Genomic DNA, 19,420 nt, shown 5'->3' with positions numbered 1-19,420 from the left:
GCAGCTCATGAAAATATTCCAAGGACTGCCAGGTAAGTTTGGGAGTTTTGCTTTAGAAGCTCCAGTGAAGCTCCCAGCTGGTAAATTTGTTTGTATTTTGAGCACAGGGCACACGGATGTTGACACTGTACCTTCAGGAAGATGAGGGGAGGAGAAGTCTGGGATTTCTGGCACTTGGAATCACCTGGAATTTGGGTTATTCCCCTTTGCATCACTGAGGGCAGAAAATGGTCACATTCAAAAAGGCAAAACCAAAAAAGAGACAAACTGATCTGCCAGACTATTCAAGGTGTGTTCACGTGAATTCCTAAAATGCTTCAATATATAACAAATGTGATGTCCCCTCTCAAAATCCAACCCGACTGCCAAGATAATTCAGGGGATTTCTGCTTTGTAAAACCAGATTACTAAAAGTCAATGTGCAAAAAAACACAATGTAGACTCACCCAAGAAGCTCAAAAAAATAAACTGGTCTTTCACTTCTCCCCTCCTTTATTCCTCCTTCTCTAAATCACAGAAAATGTGATGTTTCTGTGCAAATCCCTGGGCAGGTGGGTACAGCTCAGCCATCCCTACAACAGACACAGGTGGAAAAAAAAGAAAGAAAACACAAAAAGGAAAAATTAACATAACAATTTGAACATGGAACTTGAAACAAGGCAGAAATCATAGAAGGTTTGGGTTGGAAGAGACCTTAAAGACCATGTGAAGCACATTAAATCACATTCATGATAATCACCAGCTTTCAACACCAGATTTGTTCTATTTGCAACAGAAAACAAGCAATAAGCATCACAAAAGTGCAATTTCTGATCTTCCACTTAGGACAGCAATTCCACCAGTACAACTTATGGTCAGGGGGGGGGGAGAAAAAAATCAACACAAGAAATCTTCAATCATGTTAAATCCAGGAATATAAAAGTTTAAATCACTAATAGATTGAAAGAAGGTTATTTTTAGCCCAAATTTTGGTAGAGGTATTATCAGAAGTTGTTTTGTTTTTGTTTTTTCTTTCAGGAAAAAGGGATGGGAAGGCAAAACTGCAGGAAAGCACCAAAGTACAAACACCTGCCTTGGGATTTCATCCTTCAGATTGCTGGCAAAGAACTGCTGTTAATAAAACAACAATATATGGTAAACCCTGTGAAGAAAACTGAGGGGGAAAATATTCCCTCACCTTAAGGACAAGAAATGAGGCAGGAAATCAAACCAGTGGTCTGTTCAGCCTGAAAGCTCCGTTTGGTGTGAATTAGGGAAGCTGAGGCAGATTTTCCTGAGAAAGGAATTGTTGGAAAGATGATTTTGCTGTCCAATCTTAGTGCAGGGGGGCACAGAGAACCCAGCAGAGCCCGGTGGTGTGGGTAAAACACAACCCAAAATGTGTTTAACTGTCAGAGCCCGAATAATGCACTGGAATGTTTCCACTGGTTCATCAGGGCAGTATAAAACTTCCACAACACTCCACTAATACCCCCTGTCTCTCAGTTTGGCAACATAAAACTACCTTTGGACACACAAAATTCCAGCTGTGGGCAAGAAAACTTTTATTGAATAACAAAAATATAGAATAAAACAACCCTAAAAAAATAAAGAAGCACAAGACCAGTTTTCTTTTATTTTGTTGTTTCTTTGGACTAGTAAAAAGAAACCAGAAAGCAAGATATTTTTAAGAAGTTTTACTGACAACTTCACAAGATAATCCTTGGTAAATAGTATCTTGAGCAGCACCCAAAACACCTCTTCTGCTTCTTGGTTTGGTGTGACACACAAAGGTGGAGAGAGAATCGAGTCCTTTCCGTGTTCACTGTAGTGCAAGAACTTGTTGCTTATCCTCCAGAATTTCCTCCTCCTCATCCACTTGGCTTTCATCCCAGGTCCTTAAAAAAGAAACACATTCATTTTCAGCACCTCAGGTTACTCAGCTTTGAGCCTCAGTGGCAAAATGTTCACGTGTGTAGGAGTAAAAGGCAAAAAAACCCAGCTTTTGGAGGAGTTTTTCCAGAACACACACTGGAAAAGCTGCTGGATTGAACTTTCCCCCTCAGTTTTTGTCACAAATCTCTGAGTCAGCTGAATTTCCACAGCGTGGAATTACCCTCAGGGTGTCTCTCTGACTCTTTTTAGTTCTGAGATCATATACAAAAAAAACCCCACAAATCCCAAAATTTATCATTTGGAGTCTCAACGACAAAATAAAGACCTTAATTCTTAATCTGAGCTGCCTGAGAACTGGTTTAGGACACCAAGGAACAGCACAGATCAGGCTGACATTTGTCATAAGCAACAATCAGAAAGTTGAGACTGGTTTTAGTTCAGTTCTGAGGTGATTTTTGGCACATTGAGCATTTAAAAACCTCATTGAAACACAGCAATTTAACCTACCCAAAAATATCAACCGTGTCGTGGTCTTTTAGCTCCAGGTTCTGATGGAAATCTGTAATATTCCCAAAGATCTTCTCCAAGGCTCTGCTGGAGGAGGATCCATCTTCAAAAGTTGAGTTGGAAAGTTTTTCAGGACCTGAAACGTTTTAGGAACAAATACAGACAAAAAATGCAGGATCTACATTATCTATTTTTTTTAAAAAATCCCAGAGGAGCAACAAAAATTTGCCATTAAATGTCTCAGAACAGCTCCAGCTGATGAAAAATGTCACTACACATTGATTTTGCTGAAGATTGTGAATTTATAGATGTTAATAAAAAGGTTACAAGTATATTGAAAAGTAGCACCTCATACTTCACAAGGATCTTGCAGAAAATATATATGATTTAAATATTATGCACAATATTTGGAGGAAGGGAGACACTGTGAATGTGTGCAGAAAGCTTAAAACTTTGGTCCCTTCTTTTAATTTAAAATAACATGGATAAAAGACAGACACTTTCAAATGTTTTTCTGGGATTCAAAACTGACAGCTTTGATTCCTGCACCCAGAATTACTTCAATTAAAATGCCAAACCAGTTGTTTATGATGAGAGGAATAATGTAAAATACATTTCCTGAGATGGAGACAGTTGAAATGGAGAAAGGTAAAGAAGTGCAGGTGTAGTTGTGCATTTCTTGGCTCCTTGTTTCTTACAGCTCACGTAATAATGATTTCAGTAGCAAAGGAACCCTTTATGAGATCACACCCATATTGCCCCAGAGCCTGCAAACACACAGCAATACATAAACCTGGGCTAGAGGAGTTTATTCCCTAAATATTCAAGTTAAGAGGGGAGCAATGGAGTAGAAACAGAAGTAGAAATTAAGCACAATAAAAATAATTAGTAGTGATGAAAACAATGCCATGTATATAAGGCATTGTACCAAAACACATCTAAAAATGACTTAAATTCAACAGAGTCATCCCAGACAGTGTGTCTACATTTCACACAAGAAAAATTACCCTCAGCAGGTCCTTACCTGACCTCCACAGCCCTCTCTGAGGAGAATTTTTCCTTTGAGCCCTGAAGCCATTGGAGGGTCTGTTCAACTGCCTTTCCAAGACACCTTGAACCACAGAGTCCTCAGCATATTCACTTAAGCTCCTCTCAGAAACCCACTGCCCATCTCCTGAAATTAAAGAGTATCAGAGGAAATTACTGCGTTAATTTGCATTTATTGGTCCTACATTTGCTGCATTTAATGTGTTTGATGCAAAGAAGCCATGCAACAAATTTTCTACTCCACACAGAACACAGTAAAAGTTTAATTTCAAGTGATACACTTGATCAATTCACAATGGTCACCAACCATGTTGTTTCTTACACACCGTTAAAAGCAACAGGAACCTCCTGGAACCAAATTGTCAGGGAATAAAAATAATTATATAAATCTATAAATACATCGATCTATGGCACTGGATTATCTAATTTACCTCAAGGCAGAAAGTTTCTTTTATCCTTCCCCAACTCCAGTGTGTGACTTAACCCTGAACGACTTCCAAAAGGAAAACTGGATGGAAGGATCTCTGACAGCCACAGGGATAAATATGTGCATTTTTGAGGATTTTATTCACATGCCAGTACCTGGAAAAGGGATGCTGCTGTCCCTAGGGCTGGAGGCAGCACTCAGGGAAGAAGGGGCTTCCAGGATTGCTTGTCTGGGGTTTGCACCTGCAGCAAAGAAACCTTCGAGTCCCCGGTACCGTGTGGAGAGAGATTTGGGTCTCCTGGCCACATCCTGCAACTGGAATAAAACAGAGATGGCAGGGACAGCAGAGGAAAGAGGAAACTTCACATGCTGCCCCCTTGCATGTTTAGATTAATAAAATGTTTGTTTTATAGGGCTTGGAATGATTTTGGCAGCCTGCTGGAATTCATAAGGATGGTGGTTTTGTACAAGATAGGCTTTAAAATCCTAAGAAAGCTTCTCATGTTGTGAGAGTTTGAGTCTGTTCTTTCACTGTGGACATGAAAAGCAGTTTTCCTTTGGTTTTACTTTTGTGCACATCAGTGAGAGCAATCACTGTTTAACAGTGACTCCAAATCTAAGTCCCAACCTTTGCTAGGATTTTTCACTTTTAATTTTACTTTCAGTCAAAGAACATGTGAGGAATTTAAGCCAGGTAAGACTATCTACAATTTCTGGTCATTCAGCAGAGAGGTGAAGTAACCTCAATATTCACATGGTAAGAACTGCTTCTCCTCAGCAGCTTTTTTTTTTCCTGTCTGAGAGCAGTCTGTTCTTTGCTTTTTTTAGCATTAACAGAAATTTGGCAATATAAAGTGGAAAGCAGAGAGACCTCCTTCCTTTACAAGTGAAATGTGGCAGGCAGAGAAAACCCTCTAATTAAAACTTGACTCTTGTGGCTTTGGGGTGGAATTCCTGGAGGAGAACAAGGTCAGGTGGTCAAGTATTGCATGGAAACCACACAACCATCACCACCGCTCAGCTGATTCAGGAACAAGGTCTGGTGCCTCCTGCCAAAGCAGATTAAGCCACATCATTTATCTGCTGAGCAATCAGACATCACAACTTACTGGGGAAGATTTCTTAATTACAGGCAAGGCCAAACTGTGACTGTCACAGACACTGCCCAGTTGTTGGGACTCTTCCCTGGTTTCCTGCAGTTCTGTCTCAGGGTGGTTGCTGCTCTTGAGTTCAGGAGGGTTGGAGATCTCCTCAGGTGCTTCGCAGGAGCCCAGTGACCTCACAGCCTCTGGAAATAAATATGAATCATGTGGAAATAAATATGAATTATAACCTGCAAGTCCACTGTGTTTTCTTCGTGAACTTCAAATGTAAAAACCTCCATTAAAGAACTGCAATAGGAGCAATTTCATAAAATGTCTTTAAAAGCAGACCAATGGTTTGAAATGCACCCTATCAGGCTGTGAGTGATTTTGAAAGCTGAATTTCTCTGTTTATACAAGACACAGGCATTTTATATTTTACCCTGTGCCCAGAGAAGCACAGAAATCCCATCTCATTACTCAGCTCTTGTTTGGTTTTTTCATATTTGAGGACTTAAACCAGCAGTTTCTTGAGCTAAACACAAAGAAAACAAGTGCCAGGTCTTGAAGTGCTGGAGCAAATGTTTGGGACTGGCAAGCACAAGAAATGAATCACCCTTAAATTCTAACTTATTTCTTAATATTAAATAAGGGACTGTTTTGGGGTTTTTTACATGGTTTTAGGACACAGAGTAAGATCTGTGGGATCCTTTAAGAATGCCACAAAATAAAGCTGTCCAATTTTCCCAGTGATTTCCCTGACGTGCAGTTGGATTATTTAAACACAAGTGATGGTCTTTCATGCAGAACAGGTAATCATTTCTGCAGTTTCTCAACCTGTCTATATAGAAGGTTTTTATACATCAAAAGCAGACATGCTATAAATTAGAGTTAATGCAGATAAACTGACTTGAAAATCACCTGCTTCATAAGGGGTTTATTTTCAGTATCCAACTTACATTGGGGCAGTTTCTCCCTCAACTACAAGGTCAGAGAAGGAAGATTTCTGTCAGTGATACCCATCATTTCAAAACTACTCTCAGAGCCCATCAAATTGTAATCAAGGGACCTGATAGCTCAGAGAAAGGGAGATCATTTAACTTTAATTATTTTTCAGACAACCACCATAGCTGACTCCCACATCCTGCATGAGAAGGATAAACTGTACACATTTATGTCTATTGTCCAAATAATAACTTTCCAAATTTACCTTGAGAAATTTCCTGAGAAGCAGCAGGATTTCTGTCAAGAGGAAAAGGTAAAAAACATCTGAGTGTCAGCTGTGGGAGTTAAACAACAAGAAGATTTTCTCATACCCTTTGTCTTGGCCAAAGGTCTGGTCTGCAACTGCTGGACAGCTTTGAAAGGGAAGGAGGAAAGAGCAGGAGAATAAAATACAGGAAAACAGGTCACAGCTGATCAATTTGGGGAGATGAGAACTGCACATGTGTCAGTAATTATGGACCCTTATTTTTGTCTGGAATTACAAAGTTAGTCAAGTGAGAACGCCTAAAAAGGGTACAGCACTGAGTAATGACAGATTTTGTAGGTGGGTTCCTGTTTCTGCTGAGGTTGGAGCTTAGAAAAGAGAAATTCCACCTGGAATTCATGGCAAGCACATGGAAAGAAATGTGTCTTACATGGGTTAAGATGGGAGTGTGATCAAAGAAACCAAATGAAGACATTTCAAAGTGATGCCTCTCTAATTACAGGCAATTAATGTTCTGTAGTGGCTTTAAAACAATGTATTAATGACTCATAAGAGTGTGACTGACAGCAAAGAAAAGCCCCCTTTTCTCAGGGATGTGACTAAAGCACAAAATGGGATTATTTCCTTTTCTCTTGCCCACAATCTCTGCATTTCTGGTACCTTATACAGTGCTCCAGTGCTTCAGTTTTGCCTTGTTTAGTCACTCGCTCAGCCCCAGTTTCCACCACCAAATAGTTGGATGATTCTTCCAAGCCTGTGCTGTGAGACTAAACAAACACCAAAAACATCCACATTCAGCAAGAGATTAAAATTGCAAGAAAAAGTCAAGTAACTCAAGTGATTAAAAACTTGAAAACTTCATCTGTGAATAATTTCTATACAGTGCAGGTCCCTGGACACTGCAGGAAAAAATACAGGGAATTTTTGGAGAGATAAATTTGCCACATTTGTATGGAAAAGATAAACCCATATTTTTTAATACTGGAAATTATTTATTAAAATACTTTAAATATTTAACATACCAAGATTTAAAAAAAAAAATCACTTCAGACGACTGAAGATTCAGGAAGTCCTTTATTACACACTTACATCATCAAGGAACTCAATTTTCAAAGAGGACTCTGACTCTGCACTTTCAGAAGTGGTGTTGGATTCTTCCACTTTAAAAAGAGATGCCCAAAACCTCTTCATCTCTTCCACTAGGAAATATAATTAATTTCATGCATTCATTTTTTTTCCTGTTTGAATTACACTTATAAAAAGGCAAGCTTTTATTTATTTTGAAGTGCCACAAATTTCTCCTGACATTAAAGTTACTTTAAGCAGAATCCTCTCAAGTGTGTTCAGCAATCATAATAAAATAAATTTAAAACAAAAGATATTATTTAGATTCAATGAACAGAAATTTGTCACACCTGAAAAGTCATCCATATCATCATCATCATCATCTTCTCCTCCTCCTCCTCCAGTCACAGCCTGATGGATACTCAGGGTTTGCACAGGTTTTAAATCCCTCATGCAACTCTCAGAAAGTTGATCAACAGGAGCTCTGAAAAAGGAGAAGAAATCAATCTTAAAAAGTCATGATTACATCTTATATATATATATATATATAATATCACACTCCTTAAAACAAAAAAGGAGAAAACTTCACCCCACTATTTACTCCAGCTCTATTAACTAACTCCTCCTAATTTCACTGAGTGAGCAACAAAACAACTCTGTAACATTTCTAAAGGCATCCTGATGCTTCTGCTTCCTTTTCTCTATAAAACTCCTGTAGCAAATGCACCCCCCCAAAAAAAAATAATAAAAAAAAAAAATCAAACTACCAAATATCATTATCAGTCTTCAAACTCTACAGTAAACTGAGAGCAAAGAGAATCCCTCCAAATACTCCCCCTGCAGTAATTCTGAATTATTAAACCATCAAGTCGGGCTATGATGGTTATTTTATTAAAATAAAGCACTCTCTGTACACTCCCCTGAACTCTTGATAATGTATCTAATATTTTAGAAGTTTCAAGGGGATTTTTGGGAATGCCATGAAGTGTTTCTGAGTTTTCCCATTCAATACCTTCTGTATTTCTTCAGCAGGAGTTTCTCCATGTAGTTCAGGCCATCCTTCTTGAATTCCACCTGCATGGGTTCCTCCAAAACAGTAACACTGGTCTGGACCTCACAAATTCCCATAGATTCTACTGGAATTATTAAATATATATATATATACAGATGTTCAGGTTCATAAACTTGTAATTTCCCTACATTATTCTTGAATGAACAACATATTGGTAGCCTGTCCCTCACTGAGCCTTTGCATAATTCCAAAATAAAAGAGGTCAGGAAAATATTAGTTTGTAAAAAGATACAGAGAGAACAAACACCATCCACAGACTAGAGGAATGAGACCAGCTTGCACAAATCTAATCAGAAAATAGGGTTTTTCCCCCATTTTTCCATCCATACTTCAGGTGATTGCAGCTGTTCATTGGGACAAAGAAATATTAAGAGCCTGTGGAAGGCAAGCAAGAAATGTACTTTGATAGAACACATAAAATCCTCAGTTAAAAGCTGGGACTTTGTGCTTGAGCACTGCAGGTCATATCAAAGTGTCCTGTGAGAAACCAGGCCAGAGAAAGGGACATGAGGCAATGCCACACTGAGAACAAAAACTGGGATAAACATTAACCTGTAAGTTTAATTAAACAAACAAACAAACCTTCAGAGGTTGTTATTGATAAAGGAACACAGACAGAAAAACTGCGAAAAACCGTTTGTTGTTCTAACAGAAGATCTCCCTTCACCAATCAAAAACCTGCCAACTCACCCAATTGGCTCTTTATGTGTTTAAAATAGAATTAAACCAGAACAAATCCCACCTGATGGCACCTCCCCGGCTGGCACCTGTTCCCTGGGATCACTCCTCCCCTTCCTCCACTGCAGCAAAGCTTCCTGGAAAGACTTGGCAGATTCCTCCTCGTTGTATGAGCCATTTAACAATAACCCTCTGTCCTCATTTCCAGGGCCTGCACAGGTTGATTCTGAGGGTGGTTCCTAAATCAGTTCCACAACAGAATTAACAAAGCACTGGTGATGACAATTCTCTCCCCAGCAATGTTTTTCGTGTCCCCTGTGGAAATTCAAGATCACTCGTGTTCCACGTGCTCTTGCTCACAACTAAATTGGAACATTCTACCAAGAGCTAAATAAGAAAAACTAAGAAGTTTGTATAAGCACACACACACCAAAAAAAAAACCCAAAACACTTTTAAATGCTTCTAATAGCAGAGGGCAGTGGCCATGGATAGCCCACATCCCATAGATAGGGAAGATGAAATGAGGCATTTTATGCACCACATCTCATTTAAACCAATTTATGAGCTGTACACTTTATTAATGAAGTTCTACTCCTTGAAGCTTCACAGCAGACAGGAGCACATCTGTACAGGTCAAAAAGAGGAAAATGTTCCTCAGGAGTCACTGGAACACCAGTTCAGACATTAGAAAAGCATTCCAGGGAAGCCCAAACTATAAAGAACTAGATGGGATTGGCTGAGAAGAGTTACAAAAGGAGAATAACAAGTGTTACACTGGGATTCTGCTGCTTTGCAACCTTCATTGGAACAAACGAAACTACAGTGGAAAGTTTTGATGACCAACTCTTGAACGATTATCAAGCAAAACCAAGAAATATTTCATGTTCACCCTTCCCCTACACACAGGGACCAGAAGGAAAGACCCAACCCCAAAGCAGAGCACGAGTTCTTACCACGAAAGCTGCAAAGGTACAGGCAGAAAGTGCCACGAGGAAGAGCCAAGAGCAGCCACTACAGAAGAGGAAGGTGCTCACACCACATCTCCTCTCCCCCTGCTCTCTGCCATCATCGACCCAGCCACTTGGCAGCTGCTGGTTGCACATTAAACGATCCTCATGGCTCGCCCTGAGCCTGCAGGCACACGAGCCACTTCCCAAAGCCGATTCTTATTTCCTTTGGCGCTTCCCTCTGATCCTTCCGAGCGCGGCTCGGAGTTTATGAATGCGTGGCTCGTGGGATCAGCAAAGAAGCACCCGAAAGAAAGCAGCCCCTTCGCCTAACGCGGGGCCAGCAAATCGTCGTTTAATTCACCAGGAAAGGAAGGATTTCTATCCCAGTTTATCCCAACCCGGGGTTTGGGAGCGCTCCGGGACGGCGGCGCTCGGAGCGTCCCGCGGGGCCGCAGCTCCGCCTGGCGGACATCCCTGGAAGTGCAGCCCCGCTCCTTAAACATCCCGGGATCCTCAAACAGCCCCCCGGGGATCCTCAAACAGCCCCCCCGGGATCCTCAAACAGCCCCCGGGGCATCCTCAAACAGCCCCCCGGGATCCTCAAACACCCCCCGGGGGATCCTCAAACAGCCCCCGGGGATCCTCAAACATCCCCCGGGGATCCTCGAACAGCCCCCCCGGGGATCCTCAAACATCCCCCCGGGGATCCTCAAACAGCCCCCCGGGGATCCTCAAACAGCCCCCCGGGATAAAACACCAAACCACGCCCGTGGGGATGCGAAGATTCACTGTTTATTCGTTGGTGGCAGAGCATTAATGAAACTGGGAAGAGGGCATGGATAATATTAAAGAAGCAAGATCCCACTGTCTCTGATGCCGGGAATTTCAAATCCACGGGGACTTTTTTTTTTGCAAGGAAAGCCATTAAAAGACACACACAAAGTATCTGTTCCACCTGTTTTGAGTGTTGGCAGCTCCAACTGGTTTAATTTGCCACAAAAGCAATGGAAATAAATCACAGCGTGACCCCACAGGCCAGGGGGGGGAATCTTTCTAAGTGAGGTGATACCTTTTATTTTCTTATTGAAGAGTTGAACTACTCTAACAAAAGTTGCTTCAAAAATCAAATAGTGTGAAGCTACACCACACTTTGGAGGCCAGGTTTCCTATTTATACTTTCTAAAGGGCAAAGTTTATTAAATAGAAGTCACCTCATACTTAATAACAATAATTTCCACTCTAACACTAGCAAGTGCCAGCTTGGAAAGCAGCCCCAATTCAGCACGTGCCCTGCTCCTTATCAGAGTATTTAAAGCTACAAAATATTCCTGGACCATTCAATTTTGCCCTGTTTGCCCACATTATATGTCTTAGTTTAATCACAGAGTGGGGTTCTTTAGTTAAGTAAGAATCTTCTCCAGTCACGTTCACGTGATGTGCAAATTCATAAAAATGCAGCTTAAGGAAGTCCTTTGGTTGTTGCCAGTAAAGAGCTGGTCACAGTTGTGGTAACAAAATCATTTCATCTGTTTCCTTTCATTCAGGGAGATCAGTGCATAAAACTTCCCCCAGGGGTAATAAATAGTTACCACAGAGACAAAGCCTGTGTGGGTATCACCAATGTGCTTTGGGAAACAAATGAGAAAAACTCCTATACTATGATTTCAATTCCAGAAAAGGCAGATCTTTAACTAATGTAGGATCAAATTCATCTAAAATGTTTAAGTAGTTTTCTCCTCTTCTGAAGTTGCTGCATGGTCACTCTGGCACCTCAGCCTGGCCAAACCCAAGGTAATTCATTTTACAACATTATAACAATATATAATAAATGCCTGTCTCCATACTGCCACAAAGCACTTTTATCCACATTATATTGTGTTGCTGGAGAGTAATTTTTAAACCATTCACTTACCAGCAGCACACTCTTAATTTCAGGTACTCTACATGCCACCCTCTCCACTTCAGAGTTTTTATGTGCTACAGCATTTTGCATTTCAGGCTTAAATTGTTCTTTCACTGGCTCTGGAAAACAAAAACAATTAAAAAAACAAACTAATCCAGTATTCCAGTCTGTGATTTCTTTATGGCTTAATTTCAGCAACCTCCAAGAACAGATAATCAACCAGAAAATCATGAAACTTAACTAAATAAGTTAAGAAAAATGTCTTTACCTTGAATCTTGTCTTTGAGTATTTGCAGCTTCACTTTTCCTGAAGAAACCTACATGGAAGAATAAATCTATACATAAAATGAATCAAAGAGTAACTTTCATAGAAGGAAAATGTTGCTGTTTCTAGGAAAGTAGCCAGGCATGTATATGATGAGAAAACTCCATGTATTGCTCATGACAGCCCTGAAATGATCTTGTCCTTGTTTGCCCAGCCAGGAATGTTCTCCAGAACATTCCATAACTGCAGAACTTCTTCCATAACCACAGTGACTTGAACTCAGATGTCAACCAGTGCTGTCCTCTGCACGTGCAACCTGCACACTCACACCTCCCCATGTTTGAGGGGAGAGGTCTCAGCCTCTTTTCCTTCTGCTTCTCCTCATGACCCTCCAGTGATTTGGCTGCCCAGTAATTATTAATTGTCATTGTTGCTCCTCACCTTTTCCTTGCAGAGTCCACACTGAATCCTCACTGCCCCTCACTCACCCCTTGCTTTGATTTCACCCTTTTGAACCTTCTGCCCCCTCTCAGCCATCAGAGCTGAAATGTGGAGTCTTTTGAAGCAGCAACAGCTTTGAGTTGTCTCAGAGAAGGGGAAAGAGAAGGAGGTGGGTTAAAGAAAACCTTTTCATTTTATTGGAATTGAGTGTGCTGGCTGAGAGGACCTTCTTGCCCAAGTGCTGCTGCTTCAAAAGGCTTCAAACAGCAACTGTGATGGCTCAGTCTGAGGTTGTCATTGTCTGCTCTTCTCTCCAGCCTCATCCCAGCTTTATTTCAGCCACTTCCAAGTGGTCTGTGTTAATTAACAGCTCTCATTTCAACCCAGCACGGCTTCCAGCAAAAAAAGCACGAGAGAAAACTTCCTTTTCAAGTCCCACTCAGGCCAATTTGTGCCTCTGCAGACACATCCGTGCCTGCTAAAGCAAAGAGGAAGCATCTCCAAGCTGAATTCCTTTGGACTGGGGGATCCCCTGTAGATTTTTCACAGAACAAGTGAAGAACATGAGCTCTGTTATCACAACTGGCATTTCACCAGCACTGGTGAACGTTATTTGCTGACAGACACACCTAATACCTCCTTCCATGATGCACAAAGGCTCGAGGACAGGAGCCTAAGCTATTTAAATACGCTTATTCCACCAAAGAATGAAATATTAAGACCAGCTTATTGTAGCTGGAAGTGATAACACTCCCTACAAGGTTCAGGCTTCAGCTGCTTACAAATTTGACCAGCTTTTACCATTCCCAAATGTCTGCCTTTACCTCTAAGAGTGTCAGCAAAATTGCCCTTGTCTATTCCAAAAGGGAACAAGGGAAAATAAATACCCCACCGAGTGAATATTAAAAAGAAAAGCCATTTTTTAATTCTTACAATATTAAACCTGTAGAAGCAATGATAATTTGCACAATTAAAAACACAGCAGATCACCCAACAGAACTTGATGTTCCACCAGCTCAAAGGGAACCATAAGCTTGGCAAGGAAAAATAAACAGTTTTACTCAGAAGGTGCTTAAGCTTTCATTATTTTTATAGTATTTACAATTCCCATGCTCTGCAGCATAAACCTAATTCTAAATCTGGTTTTGTTTCATAATAGCTTTACTTGCAAATATAGTTTAATACCTTTTTCCAGTTTTCTTTACTTTGTGACAAAACTGGGGCTTGGATGGTCATTGGTCCTGCCTGTCCAGATTTCCAGTGATAAGCACTTAATTTCCTGTGAACCAAGAGCAAGAAAAAAAAAAAAACTCACAAATTATGTCTTCTGTGAGCAACACAAAGGTTTTCTTCAGGTTTTTAACTATGAACAGAACATCACAAAAATAAAATACTTCTCTAGAGGACCATCAATTCCCCAAAACACACACACCCTTCCTCCACACTGCAACCTGCCTCACATCTACTTTAACAGCAGTAAATACATCAAATACATCAAGGATTTGCATCTCCAGTGACACAGCACATCAGGCACAAACACAAAGAAATGGCAGCAGATGTTGCAGGGATTTGCCAGCATTCAGGGTGAGCCACAGAGAGATTTAAAACTTCCACCCCAGCATTTGCTTCATTCCATTGGGCTTCCTTCCCAAGCCTTGTTTGCCATCACGCAGAAGATGCAGCTCTGGAGGGGCAGAGGTGCATGAAAAACAGGATCAAAGCAATGGGAAGAACAGAATCCTCCTCAGGAACTGCAGAAATGAGACTCAAATGGTGCAAGAGGAACTACTGCCTGCCTCCTGCTTTGAAATTAAGGGAGAAGGAATAAATGAGGAAAAAGGGATCAAATGTCACATAAAAAAATAAAAATTAAAAATAAAGCCATAGGCAAGCAAGGTTACCATTGGGAAGAGAAACTGCAGAGACTGTGAATTCACTACTGTGAATTCCAAACTTTGCAGGAGAGCCCATCTGGGGCAGGGGGAGGTGTGCAGGGAGCATCTCACTGGATTCCATTTTCCCCACACAGAAATCCCACCTACTTTCTCTCCTCTTTTTCCCTGCTCATGTTTGACTGGAGTTGCTGTAATTTCTTCTCCATCTCTTTGGTTTCTGTCTCTAACTGCACTTTCTCCAACTGCAGCTCTCTGATGGTTCTGGAGGAGTTAAAGCAGCAAAACATTCATCAGAAATTACAGGAAGGTGAGTGAGGTACCTGAAGAAATTTAAAGCAGCAAAAGTCACTCTTCTATCTCCCATCAGGACTGAAAACAGTCTGGAAAAGGGCTGTGACAGTGACAGGGCTACTCCAAAATAAGCTTTAGAGTGGCCAGCACAAAAGTCATACAACTGTGTCTGTGCTCAGGAAGGTTTGGTGTTTAATTATATTAAAATAAACCATCCCAGTGACTTCTTCAGTATTGTTTGTGTCGTATATTAGATATACAGAGTTATAAAACCTTTAACTCAATCAGAAAGTAGATTAAAGCCTAAGAAAAGATTAAGGACAAAAGCACAGGGAAAACGGTAGAAAATGATTCTTCTTGTTGGGGCACAAATAAGGTCTTCTATTTAATGTTGCATTAGAAGTTATTAAGAGTTATGGCAACACAACTCAGTCCCAATCAGACAGAATGCACTTACTTTGTTTTTAATCTCACTGAGGTTCCAGTTTTTGAGCCTGGGAGTATCACAAAATCATTGATGTTCATGATACCCCGTATAGCTTCTTCTGAAGGAGAGAATTTCAGTGATCTACCTGTTGAAATGGGAATTTAAATGAAATCAAAACAGTAAAAAACTCATTACACATCCAAAAATATTCACGTATAGGTGAGAAAAATGAAGCCCAGAACTTGTTTATATGAAGTACCAATAAAATCCTAGAGCAACCCTAAATTAAATTTAACTGGGAAAAAAAAACCCAAACCTTTTTATTACTTTTATGATACCAGGGAAAAGATTTTCTTGTCTTTCATTTGAACTAAAGTTCAGTGCAAGCAGTTTAATATTAAATAAAACAACAAAAATGAACCAAACCCACAGAAAGCACAAAGAAGGCTACGAAGCCAAATCATCTCAACTGACTTGGGAAGATAAATTCCTTCTGTCACCAACAAAGTGGTACAAAGGAAGACAAGAACTCACAGAGCAGAGTTAGTCCCTACTCTCCAGACTTCAAGACAATGGTATTCCAAATATATATTTTTTTCCCTATGTTGTCAAATACTCCTCCAAAAAGCAAGTTCAGCCAGCACAGAGTCCAAACTGAACATCCAGACCCGACCCAGGCTGGAGTATTGGCAGGATAACCAGACTGAGCTCAGTGCCAAAACTGAGTATTTACTGGGATGCATAGGGAAAAAAACCAGGATAATGCAGAGACTTACAGCTCCCAGGGTGTTTGGCAACTGTCCTTCAGCTGTTGGGTCTCCAGTGCCCAGTGGAAGCAGCACTAAACTGCAACGACATGGAAAAGTTTGGGTTTGAAATACATCAAATGTAAAACTGAGCTCAAGGGGAACAGCTTTGCTGCCTGTTCACAAACAGCCTGAAAATGAGCATTAATAGTTAAGATGTGGCCAAACAACACCCCCAGCCACGAGGCAAAGCACCACTCAATGGCATCCTGCAGATAGTTAAACACCTGGTGCCACAGAGCCCCAAACAAACATTTCAGTGCTGACAGAAGGTGTGCACAAAACACGTTTCTTATTGTGTCAGAAAAAAACACAAACCATTCAATCCTAACTTCAGGTCAGAACAATTGTTCTTTTATTACCTTCTAAGATAAAACAAGATTTTATTAACTTTGAATAGAAGAAAGTTCCCCTCTTGCAAATGTGTGTTAGCAGGACTGGTGCAGCTGGACAGGAGGAGGGAACACTCTGGGTTTGAGGGAGACCAAAGGATATTTATTAGTAAAAAAGAATTTATTTAATAACTATTAGAGCACAATCTTATTTTTTCAAGAAGAGCTGTTCAACACTGAGACTGTAGCAGTCAAATAATTAAACAAACCCCACAGGGAAATAGGCACCCTCAGCTTGTAAAACATCCTGAAGTATCCATGGGATGGGCACTCAGGACTGACAGGGAAGTCCACCAAAGGCAACCCCAAACTCCTCAGCCACAGACTCGTTATTTAAATACAGACAGGAGTTCCTTTTTTTTCTGTCTGCTTTTTGTTTAATGAATCCTTTTTCTCTCACTAATAGGTAGCACAATTTGCCAGTGAGGCAAACAGTAAAGCAACTCATCAAGGTAAATAAATCAAGCGTTAATTAGCCACATCCCTTCTGCCTGCTCTTCTACACACCCTGTACTCAAATTTCATCATTCTAGCAGGTTCCTCTGTGCTAATGGATATAAAGTGCCACTGAACAAAACAAACACTGGTGTTTTGAGTAAATGAAATTTAATTTAACTTTAAAGCCTGCATAGCTAAATGAACCCAAATTCCACATACCCTGTATCTCAGCTTAGCTCACATTTCTTCCCAATCAATTTAAGGATGGGTTTATAACTCAAAGACAGCCCAAGATGGGTGCAGTTTATTTCAAACTACAAGAGTTTAACTAGAGCAGACTAAATTCCAACAGCTTTCTCACATCAATAAACCCATAAAATCCAAAGGGATACTACTGTATATGTAATAGCTCACATCCAATTATTGTAACCATGAACACAGATTTCATGCTACACTGAGTCCTATCCACTTACCAGATAATTCAAACCCAACTCTTCCCTTTGAAGAAGAATTCTAAGCGTAATAAAGAATTTGCCTGTCACTGCTCCCCACCCATTTGCTGTTAACTACAACAACGGAGACCCTCAGCCTTGAGGCCCTTTCAAATATTTAGCTAGTTTAAAAAAATAAAAGAAATAAACAGTGAAAAAGAGTGATATTTAAGAAAAAAAAAAAAAAAAAAAAGGAAAGAAAAAACCCCACCACTCGAACTTTGATTGCCTCGTTAATCTGCCAGTCCAAGTCCAGCAGTCAGGTACGCCAATGGAATCGCCTCGAGAACAGTTTCTGTCTCTCCAAGCAGTCTACTAAAAAAGAAAAAAAAAACACATTACCAAGAGTGTTTGTGGAGATAAATGCCTCCTTATCCACACTGTACAGCTACAGTAAGTGCCCTGTGAGCTGCAGAATCCGCCCAGAGGAAGCAGAGCAGGGGGAGCAGCAGGTGGGGCAACAAATAAATAAATTTATGGAATAAGCGGAGCAGAGTCGGTACTTGCCTCCAAAGCTTCTCTCAGACTTTACTGTGTGCGGAGCAGTCTGTCCGGAAGGAAAACTCAGCCCTAGGGAAACACAGAGCGCACAGGGTCAGGCAGAAAATAAAGATGTAAAAACCCCCACAGCAGAGCAGCGGGGTTGGGCTTTTTATTGCGTTACCGAGGGCTCAGTTTTCCCAGAGTGATGAAAGGTGGGAAGCGCAGGGAACAAAGAAGTGCCCAGAACTGTAACCTAAACCTACAGAGCCGTGAGGGGGAAGAATAAAGAGCAGTGAGGGGGGTGAACACCAAGTCCGGGTGCGCGGGGACGATTTGGGGGCACTTCCCCCTGTCCCAGGCGCTCCCTCAGCCCTGGGCGGGACGCGCTGGCTGAGGGGAAGCTCCAGGGTCCCCCCCGCCGGCTGTGAGGGCTCAGCCCCGCGGGGAAGATCCCGATCCCGGTCCCGCTCCCGGTTCCAACCCCGATCCCGCCGCCGCCGTTCCCATGGCAGCGCGGGCCGCGGGACAGCCCATTCGGCTCCGCGGGGGGGGACACGGGAGAGGCCATTCCGTGCGGGGCTGAGGGGAGCGGCCGCCCTGTGGGAGCGCAGCGAGGCGCTGTGGGGCCGCGAACGCCTTCGGCTAAATTTGTGGAGTGGTAAAATTGTCAGGGTTGAAGAGTTCTTTGAAATCATCCAGTCCAGCCGCCCACCACACTGTGACCCCTAAAGCACATCGCCCAGCGCCAGATCCCACTCTTCATGGACAACTCCAGGGATGGCGACTCCCAACACCTCCCTGGGCAACCCATTCCAAGCTTGAACACCCCAACAGGGAAATATTTTTATCTAATACCTAAAATGTGAATCTTTCCTGCCTCAGCTTGAGGCCTTTTCCTCTGGTCCTCTCACTGCAGGCGCGGCAGAAGAGATCTGCCATGGCCCGACCACAACCTGCTCTCAGCTAGCTGTGGAAAACAATGAGATCCCTCCTGAGCCTCCTCTTCTCCAGATTAAATACACCCAGGTCCCTCAGCTGTTTCTCATAAGATGTAAAAAAATTAAACCCCGGGGCCCAGAAGGCCTCTTGTGAGCTCAGTCCCTCAGGGGTCCGGGGGCTGCTCCATCATTTCCATCCCAGCAATGTGTTCGTGGTGGTCCAAGAGCTCCATCACTGAAGGGATGCAAAGCCCAGACCTTGGTGCTCCCACCCTGGACAAGGCTCAGCTTTTCACTCACTGGCTTTAAAGCTCATCCTTAAAATCCCTGTGCATCCAGGAGACTCAGTGCTGCTGCATCACACACCGCCAGGAGACACCAGAGTGAGACCCCCCAGACCCTGAGACACAGCAACACACAGCACTTCCACCCGCTGAGCTTTCAGGACATACTTTATTTACACTGGTTTTTTCCCCACAATAAGTGCAAAAGGTTTTTTACCCACTGAAAACAAAAATACATGGCTGGTGCTCTCACACCGCTGCTTGTGTGAAGTGCGTTCCCCGCAGCAGAAATGGGAGGGGATGCCCTGGAAAGCATGGAAAGGGGGAATGACCTCAAATTTTACTGCTCGTCCTCCCTGTAAGCAATTAAAGGATTTCACGGAACCATAAAATCCCAGAATGGTTTGGGTTGTAAGAGGCCTTAAAGCTGATCTAGTTCCAGAGTCCTGCCA

General features: G+C 41.8%; 1 protein-coding gene across 1 annotated transcript; it reads right to left on the bottom strand.

Moving 5' to 3' along the window:
* Positions 1-1,534: 1,534 nt before the first annotated feature.
* Positions 1,535-17,571, bottom strand: ZBBX (zinc finger B-box domain containing). The gene is made up of 18 exons (XM_050308522.1): positions 17,475-17,571; positions 15,913-15,982; positions 15,167-15,281; positions 14,566-14,679; positions 13,709-13,802; positions 12,086-12,134; positions 11,827-11,936; positions 9,028-9,202; positions 8,226-8,349; positions 7,564-7,697; positions 7,238-7,347; positions 6,809-6,915; positions 6,149-6,180; positions 4,966-5,144; positions 4,012-4,171; positions 3,407-3,556; positions 2,383-2,518; positions 1,535-1,877 (listed from the first exon to the last, which is right to left on the bottom strand). The coding sequence occupies exons 3-18, from the start codon at positions 15,232-15,234 to the stop codon at positions 1,802-1,804; spliced, it is 1,818 nt and encodes a 605-aa protein (XP_050164479.1). The 5' UTR covers positions 15,235-15,281; positions 15,913-15,982; positions 17,475-17,571; the 3' UTR covers positions 1,535-1,801.
* Positions 17,572-19,420: the final 1,849 nt, after the last annotated feature.

The sequence above is a fragment of the Myiozetetes cayanensis genome, unplaced genomic scaffold, assembly GCF_022539395.1.
Source record: "Myiozetetes cayanensis isolate MyiCay16 unplaced genomic scaffold, myiCay2020 scf13, whole genome shotgun sequence".
Classification (NCBI taxonomy): Eukaryota; Metazoa; Chordata; class Aves; order Passeriformes; family Tyrannidae; genus Myiozetetes; species Myiozetetes cayanensis.
Note: the sequence above shows the minus strand (reverse complement) of the source record. Positions and strands in the feature narration are given on the sequence as shown.

What these genes read in the sequence shown, in the direction of transcription:
- ZBBX (XM_050308522.1), bottom strand. Translation starts at nt 15,234, where the DNA reads ATGAACATCAATGATTTTGTGATACTCCCAGGCTCAAAAACTGGAACC. An exon ending in AAATTGAGTTCCTTGATGAT is followed by an intron (nt 6,916 to 7,237) that starts GTAAGTGTGTAA and finishes GTGTTTGTTTAG; the next exon opens with TCTCACAGCACAGGCTTGGA. An exon ending in GAGAGGGCTGTGGAGGTCAG is followed by an intron (nt 2,519 to 3,406) that starts GTAAGGACCTGC and finishes AAAACGTTTCAG; the next exon opens with GTCCTGAAAAACTTTCCAAC.